This window comes from Elgaria multicarinata, chromosome 1, assembly GCF_023053635.1.
Source record: "Elgaria multicarinata webbii isolate HBS135686 ecotype San Diego chromosome 1, rElgMul1.1.pri, whole genome shotgun sequence".
Taxonomy (NCBI): Eukaryota; Metazoa; Chordata; class Lepidosauria; order Squamata; family Anguidae; genus Elgaria; species Elgaria multicarinata.
Window position 1 is genome coordinate 71,915,164 of NC_086171.1, and position 18,038 is coordinate 71,933,201.

At 38.2% G+C, this 18,038-nt stretch overlaps 1 protein-coding gene across 14 annotated transcripts in view; it reads left to right on the plus strand.

Annotated features, from left to right (window-relative positions):
* CLASP2 (cytoplasmic linker associated protein 2) overlaps positions 1–18,038 on the plus strand; it is a 129,858-nt gene that overhangs the window by 36,215 nt on the left and 75,605 nt on the right. For 10 of the 14 annotated variants that reach the window (XM_063130115.1, XM_063130123.1, XM_063130141.1 and 7 more), the window contains exon 8: positions 14,568–14,714. In XM_063130115.1, coding sequence (XP_062986185.1) covers positions 14,568–14,714 — 147 coding nt within the window. Of the gene's footprint in view, positions 1–13,928; positions 14,123–14,567; positions 14,715–18,038 lie in introns of those variants that run through there. The other 4 variants (XM_063130203.1, XM_063130213.1, XM_063130221.1 and 1 more) reach the window with 1 other exon arrangement.

Sequence of the window (18,038 nt, forward strand, 5' to 3'; positions counted from 1 at the left end):
TCTTTGCTTTTGATGTGTTATTTCTATGTAGTTGTGGTTTATTTCTTCTGATGCATATCATAAAGCAGTTTGTGGCTGTTAACCAGAGTCTAAACAGTGTTTCACATAATATATTTTTATTTACTTGCTTTCTCCACAAATGGCACCATTTGTGTGCTCATTATTAATCAGGACATTTAGGTTACATTTCAGAGCACTTGACTAACTGTCAAAGACAAGAATTTTGTGTTTTGCTTGTGTCAGCTGTTTGGTCACTAACAAGTACTAAAACAAAATACTGTTCTAAAAGTCAGCTGACACTGTGGAGGAGCTTTGAGTAAAATGTCAGATACAATTAGGATTGTGTAGAAAGATTATGTAGGAGGTTATTTTCTCAAATTCACATCTAGGAGGAATTCAATCTCTTCATTAACCAGTGTCATGATAATGTTACCGTAATTGGAAATAATACTACTCTGGAGCTAAACTGTTTTGTGGATTGTTCAAAATATGAAAATAACCTCTGGAAAATGTGAAAACATTTGATTACCAGGAATACCTTATTTACAGCTTCATATAAGATTCTAGTGGTGTTGAATAAAGCTGGCAGAGAACTGTTCTTGGCACTGGGTTTTTTTCTGTGAGCTGCTCCTTGAAGAGGATAATGTTATATCCCTTGTTAACCAGATTAGGGCTTTCAGGCTGTATCCAGCATAATTGCTGTTTACTACTGTCATGTAGGACACAAGATCATACTGATTTCTTTTAATTGAGAGATTTATCAGAGTATTCATTTTTTTAAATTAATTGATATAATTATTTTGCTTTACAGATACATAGTTGAAACTAAACAGAATTTATTTATTTACTATATTTATATTCCACATTTCAACCAAGGACCTCAAGGCAGCCAACATGGTCCTCTCCACAACATTTTTTTTTAAAAGCTGGTTTAAGTGTGTTCTTCAGGGTTACAATTCTGGCTCTTTTAAATCTATTATTCAAGCAAAGGCTAAGGAGTTATGTTATCCAAGATGGTTTTGTATTTGGCGTGTCAGTAAATTTGGGCAATGAAGTTATCAGTTTGTGTGGTAATCTCCTAGATGTTGAATTATAATAAGAGCTTGAGTTTGGAAAAACCAGTGATCCAAACTGACTCCCGAAGCTCTTTGGCCTTAGGTTCATGTGCATGAGCTTGTGTTCTTCCACAGTTGGGGGTTCTTCAGTCTCTCAACTATCATATGGGATTTTGTTGAATATTTGGACGTGTAAGCATCAGGGGCAATGAACTGACTGTCCAGGCTGCCAAGATGGCAGCCCAGTTTGCTTTTAAACATGCAAAAGTACCACCAAGAGTCTTTGCCCCCATCTTTTAAGTCTAAGCTGAAGGAACAGTAACAAGAGCTATGAGAAGGCCAGACTAAAAGTAAACTCATTGAAATGTAGCCTGCATTTCAATTATGGTGAGATTTTTCACTTAAGAGCTAAAAGAAGTTGTCTTAGCCAAGTTTAGGATTGGGTATGGAGTCCCTAGCTATCAATATCTCTTGTGCATATCTTTTAGTGTTTCCTTCATTGTTAAAAACATGTTGCTACAACGTCTATAATTATCAAGTGCTACACCCAGTTCCCTGCTCCAAGCTTAAGCCTCAGTTTTGGGTGATGATGTTGATTTATGAATTTTAAATAGGTTCCTGAGTTTAGTTGGCTGTCTGCCCTCTTTCTAAAATGGTTTAAATTATTGGGAACAAATTGCTGATGGAAGAACTCTTCTGCACTTGCAGCAAGATTAGTGTTTAGCACAATATTGCCTAAACTTCAGTATACCCTACCTACTTGTGTTTAAGTCTCTATTACCTGCATGATAATCTGTTTTCCACTCTTTACAACCTAAAATTGAAAACAACAAGAATGTGGAGTCTAAAAGAAAACTTCAAGTGTCTCGATTGCGTTCCCTAATTCTGTTATTTTCCCCAGTGGTTCTGATGCCTGAAATCTTAATAAGGTTACAAAGCAAATTTTCTTTGACTGAAGCTAACAAGTAAAGGGAATAAAACTATAGCTCTGCTCTCTGTTGGTTTTGTCACAGTGGATGAGGCTTACCTTCTGGAAGGGTAACTGATATAAATTTGCCAGAACCAGCTTCTCAGTAGCATGCATAATCTCCTTGGAAATCTACATTTCAAGGAAGGACTTAACAAAACGATGTGAGCCAAAAGGATAAATCTCCAAAACAAAACTGTTGAGGCAATAAAGACTGCTCTTTATCAATAAAGACTGATGTCTGCTCCTAAAAATTTACCAAGTATTAGAATGGTGCTGAGATTAACTTTGCCAATGCTAGCACCACTCATTTGGGAGGGGTCCCTAATACCTGCAAGTTTAGAGGGTTTTAACCATCGCATAAGAAAGGAGATGGTCACTAATTGAGAAGTTTGGATGTTTTCTAGTTGCACTAAGTAAGGATATCCATTTATAAAGGTGACAGAGAAATTTTGAGCTCCTTGGACTGAGGCAAGAGTTGGCCTCCAAATAATTCGCCATAGTGCCAAACCAAATTTGAAGTTGCCAAATAGGTGTCTGGCTCAGGAGCTGTTTAGGCACCTGCTTCTGTTTTTGCCACTGTGGGCCTTAAGTTTCATTCCTGGTCTCCCAGTTCAGATGCTATGTCAACTTCCCTCAACCTAGTGCCTCCAGGATATATTGGACTCTTTGATCAATATATCATCCCCCAGCCAGCATAGCCATTGGCTGAAGTATGCATATTAAGGGGAGCAAAGTTATAGAGAGGACCTTCTCTGTGGTGGCCCCCCAATTGTGGAACAATCTCCCTGACGAGGCCTGCCTAGCGCTGACATTGTTATCTTTTTGGCACCAGGTCAAGACTTTTCTCCCAGGCATTTAGCAATATTTTAGGTTCATAGTTTTTTAAAAGTTGTTACAGTTGTTTTTAAATGTATGTATATATTGTATATTTTTGTGATTTTTAATTTTTGTATATTGTTTTTAAGTGTTTTTATCTTATGTAAACCACCCAGAGAGCTTTGCCTATAGGGCGGTCTACAAATGCAATAAATAATAAGAATAAGAATGTGGGATCTCCTTAGTCCCTGTATATTGAAACTGCTCGAGAAGAGAGTTTCATTATTCAAGATTATAGGGAGATACCATCTTCAGATAAAGTGATCTCCCAGTTCACACATTCACTTCTAAGTACAAGGAAGAAATAAACAAGCCCCGAGGCCTGTTTCTGATCTCACTGCACGCAGAGGGATGGGAAGAATAGAGTAATGGTCAGACAACTCTTGACACCTCTGTTTCAGAAACTATCAAATGGCTAGCTAGTAAGCTACCCACAAACATAGAAAAGTGGGGATAGTAAGAATTATGTACTTTCTTTGATGTAGACTTTTAATTGTACAATTTTGTTTACTATTTAAGGGATGTAATGGAACTAGTCTCAGACCCATCACTAGAAATGTGGAACATACAGATCTCATCTTCCTTTGCTAAAATATCAGCATTTTCGTTCAGCTAGTGTATGCAAGGTTCATGTTTTCATTCTTAGTTTTTTGCTCTAGCCCTTTATTATGGGTTTACCTGTGAAATATATATTGGATATAGCTATGGAGGCATGGGAGTGCTCAGTCTCTACAGAAGTTGAGAAAATGCAGAACATTTGGAACAAATACAGACTGTTGGCTGCAGATTCCCTGATTATAGGGTAATGAGCATTTTATTGGTTTCTGTGTTCCTTCTACTATTTTTTTTTCCTGATGGCCATTCTCAAATAAGAAAAAATTAAATCAACTTTTATGTCCACATCGTTTCATTTCAAAATGCCTTTTGTCCCTTGTTCTTCCTAAGGTATAAAAGTTAATGTGACTGAAGAGAGCTTATAATAGCTTATTTGAGGTGTGGGTAATATACCCCTGCATAATTTAACACGGTCAAACTATTTGGTGTGAACGCAGCTGTAAAGAACATCCTAATATTAAAGTTTTATAGAAGAACAACTCTCTATTGAAGAACGAGCTATTCAGCACCTAGAATTAGAGTTGCAGGTGTGAAAATGCCTTCACTTTTTAAGACTTTCTCAGATTGCCCAAACACATGCAATGCTAACTAAGTGAACAATGCAGTAGTAACTCTTTCTGCTTTGTTTCCAGGCTTCATATCTACAAGCTTTGGGGTTTCTTCTCAGGGTAATGGTTACTTACTGTCTGTGGAAAGTGTCCGTCCATCCAGATTTAGTCATACTTAGTTGGAGTAGAGCCACTGAAATCAATGGGACTTAAAGTCATGACTATTCTATAAGTATAACTAAATCTGGATTTAACCCAATAGGTGTTGCATAGCTCTTCCTATGGCTTTTATTTGTTTGTTTGTTTTATTTCTATACTGCCCCATAGCTGAAGCTCTCTGGGTGGTTACAACAATGGACAAAAATACAGAATAGAGCATAGTCTAAAAAAATTAGCATAGAAAAATTAAAACAAGGCAAACAGCTAAAACAAATAAACAATGTTTTTCCTAATAGACCCATTCTAAAACAGCAGACATAGATGTCTCATAATATACCATTAAATGCCTGTGAGTAGAGTGTGGTCTTTACCAGGCACCGAAAAGATGACACCAGACAAGCCTTTGTGGGGAGCTCATTCCATACTCGAGGGTGGGGGACACCACTGAAAAGGCCCTGTCCTTGTTGCCACCTTCCGAGCCTCTCTTGGAGGTGGCACTCAAAGAGTGGGCCCAGATGTTGATCATAGTCTCTGGGTATGTTCAAGCTGGGAGAAGCATTCCATCAGGTATTGCAGTCCCAAGCCATGTAAGGTTTCACTGCCTCTTAGGGAGTTTGTACTAGTGCTGGGTAAAACTGTGAATATGTGCTTTTCACAGACTCCCCACCCCCACCCTTGGCAGTATAGCATCCCTCGTTCTGTGTCTAAAAATTAGCACGTTTTTGTAGTTATAAGACACTTTTGTCTCCACTTTATGTAAGATAGGTTATCACATGGGTATACTTTCTCCCTCCAAGTTGCTCATGACAGCATCCCATAACATTTTTCAAATATATTCAGTGGAGTCCTGTAATATAGAATAGTAATTGTTTCTTGTGTTCTGCCATGCATGTCAATTCACTTTTATTTATTTGTAAAGTTATGAGTTGCCTCTCAGCCAAATAGGTCCCAAAAGTGGCTTACAGTTAAAACTTCCTACAATTTTTTAAAAAAATACATTTTAAAAGAACTTTAAAAACAATGTGAAAACTTTAAAACAGCATCAACAGCAGTAATTGAGAGCAGGACAGAATTTTATAGAATGCAGAGCTAAGAAATTTAAAATAATCTAAAGTCATATAGAACAAAGTTTTAACCACCAAACTAAAACTGGACAGAGTAGGGCTAGCCTTACTTCCTTTGGGAGAGAGTGCCACAGGTGGGGTATTGTGATCAAAAAAGCTCTACACGTTCTTGTTGTTGTTGATACTAATATACTGCTTAATATAATAAATTCTCTAAACAGATTACATATAAATAATAAAAATCATACTTAAATGCACTATTAAAAACAATTTCCTCTATAACAACAATACAAGGAGCAGTAAGATGGAGCAGCATATGATTAATTGCAATTAATTACAAGCCAGCAAAAAGCTGGGTGAGTTTTTTCAGGAGGTATTTGAAACGTACCACATTTTCTGCTTCCCAAACTGCACAGGGAAGCGTTTTCTAGAGGGTGGGCACGGTCACCAAGAAGGCCTGATTTCAAGATATTATGTGGCGACATTCTGTTGGTTATTCTGAGTTGACTTACCCAATGGTGTTGATAAATTTCGCTTTTGTTGCAAGTAACAACATTGTGGCATGTACTTAGGCACAGGTGGTGCTCAGTAGAACTGCTATTATCATATGTATGTAGGAGCCTCATTGCTTTCACTAATCTACATAGGGCAGAGAAACTCCACCCCTGAACATAGGTCTTTTTCTTGGTGTATGTCACTTCCAGAAGTTAATTGCATATCATGAAAACTTTTTAAAGAAAACTCCCATTTTTTTAAAAAAAACCTGACATCTCTATTAGACATTGTTCTATCTAGTGCAACTTGTCAAAGATGAACTGCCCTGAAATGTGTTGCATTCAATAATGAACATATAATTTCTACATGGCACTCCAGTCAGTAGAAAGCTTAAATGTTCATAAGTTGTGGGGATTTCAGAAGTGAGATTTACACATGAATTTGCAGTTCTAATTTGATTTCAGAGTGGATCAGTAGCAAGGGCAAGCTTGTCCTGCTGACTCGCTTTTTATGAATGGTCTTGGCCTCTCTCAGCATACCCATTGTTCTCTAATGTGATGTTAGGGGTCGAGATATTATTGAATTAAGTGATCATTTCACCATCTATTTGATCATGATCAAGTAAAATATTCCATGAAGTCAAGATCACTTGTGTAGTGGCAGACTACATTTTTGTTGCATCATAAGATTATTTAATAGCAATGGCAGGTACTCAGGTGTCTTGTTCCTCAGCGGTGCAAGCATCAAGGACTGACTCACTCCTGACTTGCCACATGACCCAGCACTTCCTACTACCCATTTGCTGTAACTTCAGTAATCTCTGAACACAGGGTTTAGGAGGAAGAAAATATATACACATGTCATCACAGTGACACAGGTTGCAAATGTTCAGGAAGGATCCAGAGGGAGAGGCGGGTAACAAAATTATTATTATTATTATTATTATTATTATTATTATTATTATTATTATGTACAAGAAAGGGAGGCTTCAAGTGATCTAGCATGGCGATCAGAGAGCTGCTAGAAAGGACTGGTTTCTGAAGGCTTCTAAGAGTCTATTCTTTGTAAACAACAGGCTTTTCTCTTGTTCTTTGTTCTAACAAATGCTTTAAATGTTTGACTATATATGACTTGTCAAATTCTAACACTACTGTTGACTGATACTTGTGGTCTTCTGCTGATAAAACTGTAGTAGTGGCCAGAAAATGGTGTGGCCTTGTGTGCGCGTGCATCTATGTGTTTGTGTGGATGGGGATATCGTTATCCTGCAGTCTCTTGTACCATTATCTTCTATTGCTTTAAGAACCAGCTGCTGACCGGGGTCAGTGAAAAGCTGATATCCACTTTATTTATTTATTTATTACATTTTTATACCGCCCAATAGCCGAAGCTCTCTGGGCGGTTCATGTCACTGATGATTCTCCTCTGGAGCTTATTTCCATGATTGGTCTATAATGCTATTCAACAGGTTTAAGGAACTGTTAACAGTCCTGTAGATGCTCATGATCCCTGTTACATTTCTGTCATGCTTAGACACTGCATTATAATAGTCTCTGTTCCTGTTGTGCATCTCTCTTAAAAGATGACCAGGAACTTATTGCAATTTGGTAATCTGGATCCTGCATCCCTTTCAACACATATTTGTGCTGCCAAAAAGCGTATTTTTATTTATTTAGTACATAGACATGTCACCTTTGTTTGATTGATTTATACCCTGACTCTCCACCAGAAATGGTGCTTAAGACAGCCTCTGTTGAACTCAAGGTTTTCCATTGAGAGCGTTCAGACCCAGAGCAGCTGAGTTTTAGCAAGAGTGGCACATCATGTGTGTCTAGACCATACCTTGGATCCACAGAATAGCACTCACAATCATTGGTTCATTTGGGTAACTGCTAGGTCACTTGTAGCTGTGTCTGGTGATCAGTTGTTGGACATATGAGATGAAATGCTAGAACACAATATCCAAAACATATTATTCATTACTTATTTATGGCATTTATACCCCACTTCTCAGCAGATATAGTAAATAAAACGACAATCCCTGCCCACAATCTAAAAGACACAATAGGAAAGGAAAACAGAGGAGGAGAGCAAACTCAAGACACCGTTTACTAAAGATAAATAGCAATTCTCATAATGACCAGCTAGAATGGAAACAGTTCAGGAAGAGGAGGAGCCCAGTGAAGCTGGTCTTTCAGCAGAGCTGATGGAATGACCCTGCTTTCCATCTCACCTTCTGCTGCAGCCTGATGGAATGCAAATATATTGAATGTAGTATACTCCACGACAGAAATTCACGACTGGGAGCAACTCTCTTGGGGGCTTTCTTCACCAATCCTCTCCCCTGCGTTCCTCCTAATTACCCTGTTCTCCGATCCAAAAATGGCAGTGACTTTCACATAATGTTCCCTAAGTCTTCATGCTTCTCCCACAACCAGAGGTACTGATAAACTTATTGGCACCTCTTCTCTCACACACATCTGTACTCCCCATGGCATAATGAGACTATTGGCAAGTTACCATTGTACAGTGACTGTAAGCTATTCAGACCAAGCTGTGAACATGAGGATGTTAATTTGGGAGAGGACACTAAACTACTTGAAAAACAGTATATGTGGGGGGGGCGGGGCGGGGGAGGGTATGATAGAACACATGCATTGAGTGGTAGCAGATAGCAATCAGATTTAAGGGCTGCAAATTTTCTCAAATACTGTTGGTCTTCTTACCTAATCATATGCCTTCATCAAATGCAGACCAATTTTGATCTATAGGAAATGCTAGTAGGAGGATCCACAGTATAACAGACATCAGATGGCTATCATCTTTGATTTGTTTACAATCTTCTATTTATCCATAGTGTTCCTTTTATGTCTAATTGTATAACAAATCCTGTAAGGAGAGCTTACAGAATTCATTGCCATGTCTCTCTATCAATAGTTGCATGACAAGTAACATCTTGGTGCTTTTTGCAAGTGCCTGGCAAGTTACTCATGAGGACTCAGTATTGATTTATAGAATGGTATCCAGTGAAAGCACTCTTTCCACTTTACAATCCCTCTAACATCTCCTTGAACAGCCACTGCCTGGTTGCTTGCCCCTTTCCATTAGACCCTTCTCTTCCGCCATCCATCCCTTCCACTGAAATTATTGGTACAGAGTAAATAGCTACTAATGGTTGCGTAGCAATGCAGGTGTGGAGTAGGAGGATTAAAGTAGTTCTGACAATTACTTAAGTTCCCATTACTAATTCATTTATTGACCCGCCAAAGAACCTATGTTGTCTAGTCCAAAATATCTATTACTAGGCTGTCTGCTCTGGAATCAGTTAGTTCCTTCGTCCGTCCATCCTACCCCAAAATTTGCCCAGTAGTGCCACCTTTTCAAGTTGGAAGAAGATTGAAGGATGGAACTCACGTCATGAGTCCCAGAAAACAATAAATGTCTGAAGACGGTAACCAAGCATTTCTTGATATCTGAAACCATGTTTTAAACAAATATAAGAAGCAAAACCTGTTTAACTATTACAACATTCCAGTTTTATTCCACTGTGCACTCTTAAGTGCATTATAGTGTACAATGCAATAACCAGTCCTTGAGTTTGGTATTGGGTATTTGGTTGCTAACAAGCAGGAGGATTGTGTAACTAGGTAGATTGATAATCTCCGTTTGTTATAGTGTGCCTCTTACTTGATCATTTATTTGCTTTGCCCTGGATTATTCTAATGATAAATAAGCTATTCTTCTCTATAAATGGCATGCCAAATTTATTTTGGCCTACTTTTTTCTTTAATTACTAAAAGGTTTTAGTAGGGGAAAATGCTATCTCTTCTGAGAGCCTTGGATTAAAATTCCTAGATACATCTATAAACTCCTGGCTGCCAATACGACTCTTCACCTTTTAAGTTATAGTGTGAATTTGAGGGAATGGAAGAAAGCAAGTCTGAATCCTCCCAAGGAGGGCTCATGTAAACTATGATTCCAGACCATACCCAAAATTCCTTTCCAATAGTACAAGATACTTAAACTCAATATGCTCCCCCCCACCAAAAAAAAAGCAACCCAGCACTTCTTTTGAGTTGCATGTGAAGAGTTCTGCAACAGGACTGCACACAGTCACTAAAGAATAAATTAGTGAAACCCTGTCACGCAGGCCTCACCAGCACCCAGCAACACTCAGCCCTCATCACAACAGAGGCAGAATAGAAGGTGGGTTAGTGGTGACTGCAAAGAAATACTGCCTACTAAGCCAGTCCAAAATTTGTTGACCCCTGATAAATAACACAGCTGAAATGTGAGACATTATTATTATTATTATTATTATTATTATTATTATTATTATTATTATTATTAGAGCACAGGTGTGCCCCTTTCATTACAGTGAGTTGCAAAAAAGGTTCTGCCATTATAAGTCTCAATATTTCCTTCATCAGCAAATATGCCCCATGTTGTCCTGACTCTATATTGCCTTATGATGTGTCTAGCCTTACTACTAGGGCTCCCTCTCACTGTTTAAACCATCCTGCCAGTTGCTAATGTTAACAACAAACTGGCATGGGTCAACTCAGAAGTGTATTCCTCTAGCAAAACAGTAAGGCATACTTCATAGGGCAAAATAAGGCATCTTCGCTGGTCCCAGGCACGGCATCCCCCCATCTGGATTTGGGGCTGAAAGAACAAGGAAAATTGCAGGTGCATGGAGGGTAATTTATTTATTTATTTATTTATTACATTTCTATACCGCCCAATAGCCAGAGCTCTCTGGGCGGTTCACAAAAATTAAAACCATTCAAAGTATAAAACAACAGTATAAAACCATAATATAGAATATAATATAAAAGCTCAACCAGATAAAAACAGCAGCAATGCAAAATTACAAATTTAAAACACCAAGTTAAAATTTATTTATAGACTGTTAAAATGCTGAGACAATAAAGTGTAAGCAAGCACTTTAAAAAGAAATCAATAAAATATAAGAATCACAAGAACTAAAATGCAGCAGCAGCAGCCCCTTCCCCCACAATATAATCTTTAAAAAATAAAAGTAAATAAAAATATCTTTGCCTGGTGTCGAAATGACATTCATGTGGCTTTCAGGTGAGACTATGCAGAGAGGGCATTCCAGGGGTGAGGAGCTGCTACTTAAAGAGCACTCTCCTGGCGCTACCTGCCACATCTCAGAAGGTGGGGGCACCAGGAGGAAGCCTCAGATGATGATTGTGCTGTTCAGGTGGAGTCAGTGAAGATGTTCCAATATCACTGAGATATAATCTTGTTACACAACACCAGCCCCACCTTCCACTGGCAGTGTAGCTGTTTATTCTGGACATATCCAACTGTGTCCATCCACCAGTGGAATGGACGCAGGTGGCAGAATGACTTCTCCCTCCCCCTATGTGTCCCCAGATCTTCTCCAGAGGGTTGGAGTACCCTCTGGAGTAGATTGGGGCATGCATGGCAGGCAGCAGAGGGGAGAAGGGGAAAGGAAAGTGTGTTCACACAACATTGGTTCTGACCCAATATGTTCAGTGGTGACCATTATAAACAATCTCATTCAATATTGGTGAGTGTGTTTTCAGGTACACGTAAGCAATAGCTATCTCATGATTGGTTGTGACATTTGGTATGTTGCAAGTGGTAGCTGAGTTATGGGAAGGAGGGAGCTCTTGTAGTATTGCAACTAAGACTACACCAGATCACCCAGACTGTAGCTCTTACACACCTGACACAAATATATCGCACAATCAGAGCAAGAGATGTCTCTCAAAAACAAGTTGGACAGGCCTACAGATTTGGTCTCTCCCCTTTCAAGAATGAAGTCTGCTCTCGCAGTGGGACTTGCTCATTCTCTTCTCCCCCTTGCAGCGCTTGCGGTCCCTAAACCCTCCAGAGCAGGTATGGATAGCATGTGGGGGCTGTAGGAAGGAAGGGGAATCTGTTCCACCAGCAGCCCTTTCCGCTGTCTGGTAAATATTGTATTAAGGGCTACTGCAGTGTGTGCAGAGGGTGTAATCTTTTTATATAGGTCTGAGAAAATAAAGTCCTTATTTTGTCATAACTAAAACCTAGGCAATGGTAAATACATTCTACAGAAATAATAAGGCCTAGATGATGCTTTCAGAAATATAGATCATGGTAACCTTTGGGATATTTTAAAATTGGGTTTGAGGTAGTCTGATAGGCAAGATATTTGAGGAGGACAGAAACACACATCTATTGCATGTTCTTTTTTTGTTTTGTTTTTTGCATTTTCTCTAAATGAAGTACATGGCTTAACTTACATAATAATTTTTGGCTTGGCTAGACTGAAATAAATATATTTATCTTAGCTCAAAAACCACACTTTAGATTCTAACTCTTAACATTATTGAGATATGCCAGTTGTTTTTTTATTTAAAGAAAGTGCTCAAAACATATCTTCAGTGTGATAGAATTTATTTGCTTATGAAACATTGGCTGTAAAACATTTTTTTCACATTTTTCTTAAACCTGCAGTTGCTGTATAAACAGAGACAATAGTTAAATTGTACTATTGCAAATTCAGCCTTCCACAACAGAAGGGTCCTGCCATCCATGGAAGAAGGCCTTTGATCCAGCAACCCCGCCCCACCCCAATTCCAGTGGGTTCTCCAGCTCCCCACAGTAGATTTTCTAAGAGCCCAAGAGGCTGAAGAAAGCGGGGGAATCAGCAAAAGCTGCCTCCTCACTGCTTCCAGCAGAAGCATCCCCTGAGGAAAATTCCTCTGTGGTTTCTCCCACTAGTAGGAATGAAGTTTAGATCCAAGCCTGAGTATTAAATGCACGGAATGAATGAAAATCAAGTTGAGAATTTTCTTATTATTGGTATGATTTGTTACAGCAAGACTAGATATCTCTTGTGTTCAGTAAAATCTTTCTGAGAAATCCTCAGAATGCAGGCTTGTACATAAAAGCTGTTGCCTTCTCTAGTGTGCTTTTTGAGAAATTCTAACCTAACTATACAAAACTGGGAGTGTCGTCACTACAGTACAATTTTATCTTTAATGCATTCTTACTCTTACTACAAATGTAGGTTTTGTTGTGCTAAAAACAATCAGCATTTTATCCTATTAAATTCTTAGGCTGTAAGGGTTAAAGCAGTCTCTTGTAGTGAGAACTGAAATGTTGTCTTCCAGTTCATGTGCAAGGGCAGAGTACAGTTTCCATGGAAACTCATGGTATAATGTGTTTCATGTCTTTCCCTTGCATTCTGATAGTAACATATCTCTGCATGTAAAATGCTTAGAGACAAATACAGCTGTAATGATGATTGCCTGGAAGGAAACACCTCTCATGTTTTCAGATTCACATCATCATATTTTTTTAAAAAAAAAATAGATGTAATTAAGAGATATAACTATGTAGGGCACACAGCATCATGATACTGTATACAGATTTGGTCATGGTGCTAAATTGGTATTTCTAAAACTGCACTTTCAACAGTAGTACCTAAATAATGTATTTAACCAATCTGAGATAATGGTTGATTGCAGTTTAAAAACATATTTTGCCTAATGTAATGGAAATGTAGCCTCCCTCCAGGAGGTTATCTGAATATTTTTCAAAATAGAAGCTCATTGGGTTAAACAAAGGTTTTTGGAAATCATAAGGGACGTGTGACACGATGAAACTATAATTAAAAAAGGTTCCGAGAAAGGAAAATCTGCTAAAAGGGTGTGTGTCTCTGTTACGCAGCTGTGTGTCAGCCTCGCCCATCTTGTTTGTGAGGGAAACTACAGGTTGGCTTTCCTTTACATTTTCAGGGTCCTAGAGAAATTCAGCTTTCTCTCAACTGAATGGTAAAATGGTCACATTTTGATTTGTGCAATGATGAATTTTTATTAAAAGTATAAATAATATATGCTAAATGAAAGGAAAAAAAATAAAAACGAGAGAAACTTTACTAGGCAAAAGATACACCCTTGGTGTGTTTTTTTAGAAGTAACATCTTTAATAGTGTTGTGCCTCTAAAATACCTTTTAAAAGGTTATAGAATAGTGGCTGCAAATGTTTGTGCGTGGGAATGAATTTATATGTGTGAAGAATTTTCACCTTTTCATCTGGCAGTGGCTACCAGGAGATGATGTCACCTTGCAGCTGATTGGCTGTTTCAGTACCTAGTGCAGGGAAGAGAGAGAAGGATGCCGGCACAAATCTCTGTGGTGGATCTATGGTGTTTTCTGTCAGTTTTGTATGGAATATTTTGATTTGCATTGAGATTGTCCATCTGTGTGGCCATGTGAGGAAGAGGGAACCTCTTAGTGCAGGGGGCATTGAGAACTGTCAGAGGAATGAGGCGGCTGATCTGCAAACGGATCTGTGATTGTAAGTGTTAAAATCAGGGTGGAAGGAATGAAGCAGGGAGTGTTGGTAGACACATTGTGGGAGGATGTGTAGCTGAGATGGCAAGCATGAGTAGTAGAAAAGCCATGGATTTTTCTCCATCGAAATGCTGGATTGAATTAAGAATGTTAAGCATTTGATTTGAGAAAGAAATTAGAAGTAGACAGAAAATAATTTGACTTGTAACAGATTTTTTTTCTTCGCTTGGCAAAATATTAAGCTTTAAAAATATATTTCACTCCAGTGTCATTTGAAAAGCCATTATATGAAATGAAATATAATTTTAAAAAAAAACTTTTTCTTGTCTGTCTACAGCCTTGAAGACAAAGGACATAATAATTATTATTGATTTTATTTGATTGTGGGTGACTTTTGCTGAATGCTGCTGCTAGGTTATAACACAAGCTCTTCTCTACATCCTTTACAGATAAAAGCTTTGATGATGAAGAATCAGTGGATGGAAATAGGCCATCTTCAGCTGCCTCAGCTTTCAAGGTTCCTGCACCGAAAAAACCTGGAAATCCTTCAAATCCTTCAAGAAAGCCAGGTTCTGCTGGTGGGCCTAAGGTTGGAGGTAAGATTAAACTATTCATGGGGGTGGGTGGGTTTGGCTGACCCTGGCTCAACCAAAATTACATTGAAGAACTTAGAAGGATAATGTTTAATTCATAACTGCAGTTATTTTGCAGATCAGGAAAGTGTGAAGGGCCTTGACAAACTGTGGGCTTATATGAATTGACATGTATCTATATAGAGATAATCCAACTAATATACAGATAACTATAATTGCACAAAATAGTGACATTTTTAAAAAATACATTGGATGTATCACTAGATCCCCTCACTTCTCATGAATAGTGATGCTCACAATATTCACTTACACTGTTGGATCTGATATTTTGCTACTTTACTTGATATTGAAACTTCCATGGAAATACTTGGAAATAAGTAAATAATCCACCAAGTGGAGTCTTAACGATTTGATAGTGGAAAAAGAGAACTTAGACAACACCACAGAACTATGATATTAGTTCCAGTATAAATGTGGCAAATTAGTTTCATAAACAAGTCTTTTTTGTGTATTGATTTGCTGTCTCCATGAATTATAAGTTGGAGATACTCATTTTTTTTCTTTTAAAATGGCTGGAAATGGAAGGACCTGTCAACAGGAATAAGTATTTCTGTGACATATTATTTATTTGACTAACACAAGCAACACTCTAATCACAAAATGCAGTTCAGAGGTAAGGTACCATGTGTGTTATACTGAATTATAACGTGTGTTATTCAGGAAGTCTAACAGAAACATTTAGGTATTTTTGTTATAGTTTCCACTTCAACTTTTTAGTGTGGTTGTTTTTAAAAGTTGAAGTTGCGTCATAAATACTGGAAGCCTTGTTACTCATGATGTTTTCATTGTGAATCGGGAAACACTTTAAAATATATTTAAGGGCATCTTGTGGTTGTGTACTATAACTCTGTGCAAACAGTCAAACATAAGAGTTGTAAAAAATTATTTTGTCTTGTATACATTACTCCTATACTCCTATACAAGCATAATTTAATCTCACCTCTATAAGATTGCAACAGGTGTTCACTGCATGCGAGGTTGTGAAATATCCTTAAATTGGGCTATACATGACAAAAGATAAAGGAATTTGATTCATAGTGTCTTGGCATACTTCAGTGATCTGCATACTTTTTGGTGTAAACTCTTAGCACTTGATTCAAATAGTTCTTTAGTTATTATAATTCCTTATGAACCTCTCTTTTTAATATTTGGTTTTATAAATACTGCACGTGTCGAGCAAAAGCAAACCCTTTGTATCTTCACACAGTGCTTTCCTGATGACCTTTTCACACTTGTGATGTGAACATTTGAGCCATACTTTGTACATAACGATAATATATTGGGGGGTTTTCAACATGGTATGCATCTATGGCCTGGAAAACTTTAACCATTCCTAGTCATATTTACTTGGGTTGGTTCAGTTTAAACAAAACCAATAAGCCATGGGCTTAAATGAGTCAGCTCAGGTGGTCATGACAGTGGTTCAGTTCTCAAGTTTTTTTCTTGGGTTACTCAAAGCAGAAAAATACATTCTGACCTGGCTGCTTATTAAAGTCTTTATTCTCCAATTTTGCCAATGGAGAAAACCTGTCTGCTGCATTGTGTGTACCTACTCTTCACTTTAACTTGGAAGTGATTGCCAAATTTCTCCCTTCCACATTTCTCCCTTCCACAAAGAAAAGTTGACATCATTTTTCTTTTTAAGAGTTGGGTTATCAGCAGATGGTTACGAGGCATTCTGGAGAACCTCGGAAGGTTTAAAACTGGTAAATCATTCGGCAGGAATGGTGAAACTACTTCTAAAACCTTTCTCATAACTTTGTGCATTCAGAACCCTCAAATACAGGAAAGGAAAGGAAAGGAACCCCTCGTGCAAGCACTTGAGTTATTGCTGACTCCTAGAGGGACGCCTGCTTTCGCTGACGTTTTCTTGGCAGACTTTGTAGTGGGGTGGTTTGCCATTGCCTTCCTCAGACGCAGTTACCTTTCCCCCAGCTAGCTGGGTACTTATTTTACCGACCTCGAAAGGATGGAAGGCTGAGTCGACCTGAGCCGGCTGCCTGAGAACCAGCTTCCGCTAGGATTGAACTCAGGCTGTGGGGAGAGTTTCGGCTGCAGTAACTGCCACTTACCACTCCGTGCCACACGAGCAAACCCATATACTTAAAATAATAGACATGGCATATGTTTTGTTTTCAAAGATGATACTGTTTTATTACACATAACCTGTTGAGACAGAGTTTATTGCGCTTGACTCCATTGACAGCTACTTTATTCATGACGTGCCAATCTCATCTGTGTAAATTAATGTGGAAGTCATCAGTTAAGCCAGGGGCAGAGAACATGTGACCCTCTAGGTGTTGATGGACTGCAACTCCCATCAGCCCTAGCCACCATAGCCATTGGTGAGTGGCGATGGGAGTTTAGTCCCATTCCTAGCTGTGGAATGAGCTCCCTAGAGAGGTTTGCCTGGCACCTATGTTATACTTATCTTAGTCTTTTAACCTTGCTGTTTTAAATCTGTATTTTGAATTGGTATTTTAAATCTGTATAAATTTCTCTATTGCTGCTTGGCTTTGCCCTGGTCGTGCTTTTATGTAGTATTTTATTGTGTTTTTACACTGTTGGTTGTTTTATACTTTGATTCGTGTCTCATGGTTTTAACTTTTGTGAACCGCCCAGAGAGGTTTGGCTATTGGGTGGTATAGAAATGCAACAAACAAACAAATAAATAAATAGTCCAACAACATCTGGAGGGCCACACATTCTCTATCCCTGAGCTAAGTTTGTAGTTACTATAACATAAATGTGAGAAGGTGAATCAGTTCATAAAGGTTTGGGAATCTATATCATATATATGTGCATATCTAGAGGAAAATTACTTCTCCTGGTCATGTTCATATGGTGATAATTTCTTCTGAGTGCACCCCATTCCTCCACCTAGCATGTGTTGGGATTTGAGACTTACTGCATGTTGGCAATATGCTGAAAAAAAACTAGAATTTCCCTGAACTTTGATGACAGGATGAACAACATCTATGTCCTAAGAATACACAGAACATGGTGGCAAAATAGATGGAATTTGTATTGTCTTTCAAAAATTGTTATTGCATATCATATTTGCTCTCAGCTAGGACATTCAGAGTTGTTTTGACCATGGGGGTTTCTTTGACTGAATCTTTGTAACGTGTTATGTAAAATCAGTCTTTTTCTCCAAAGCAACTTTTTTTTTACTCAATTGCTTCAAACTACTTCTAATCTAGAAGTAAAGTTGGCTCATTTCATTTGCAGGTGTCTAGCTATGCATACTGAATGATCTTTCCACTA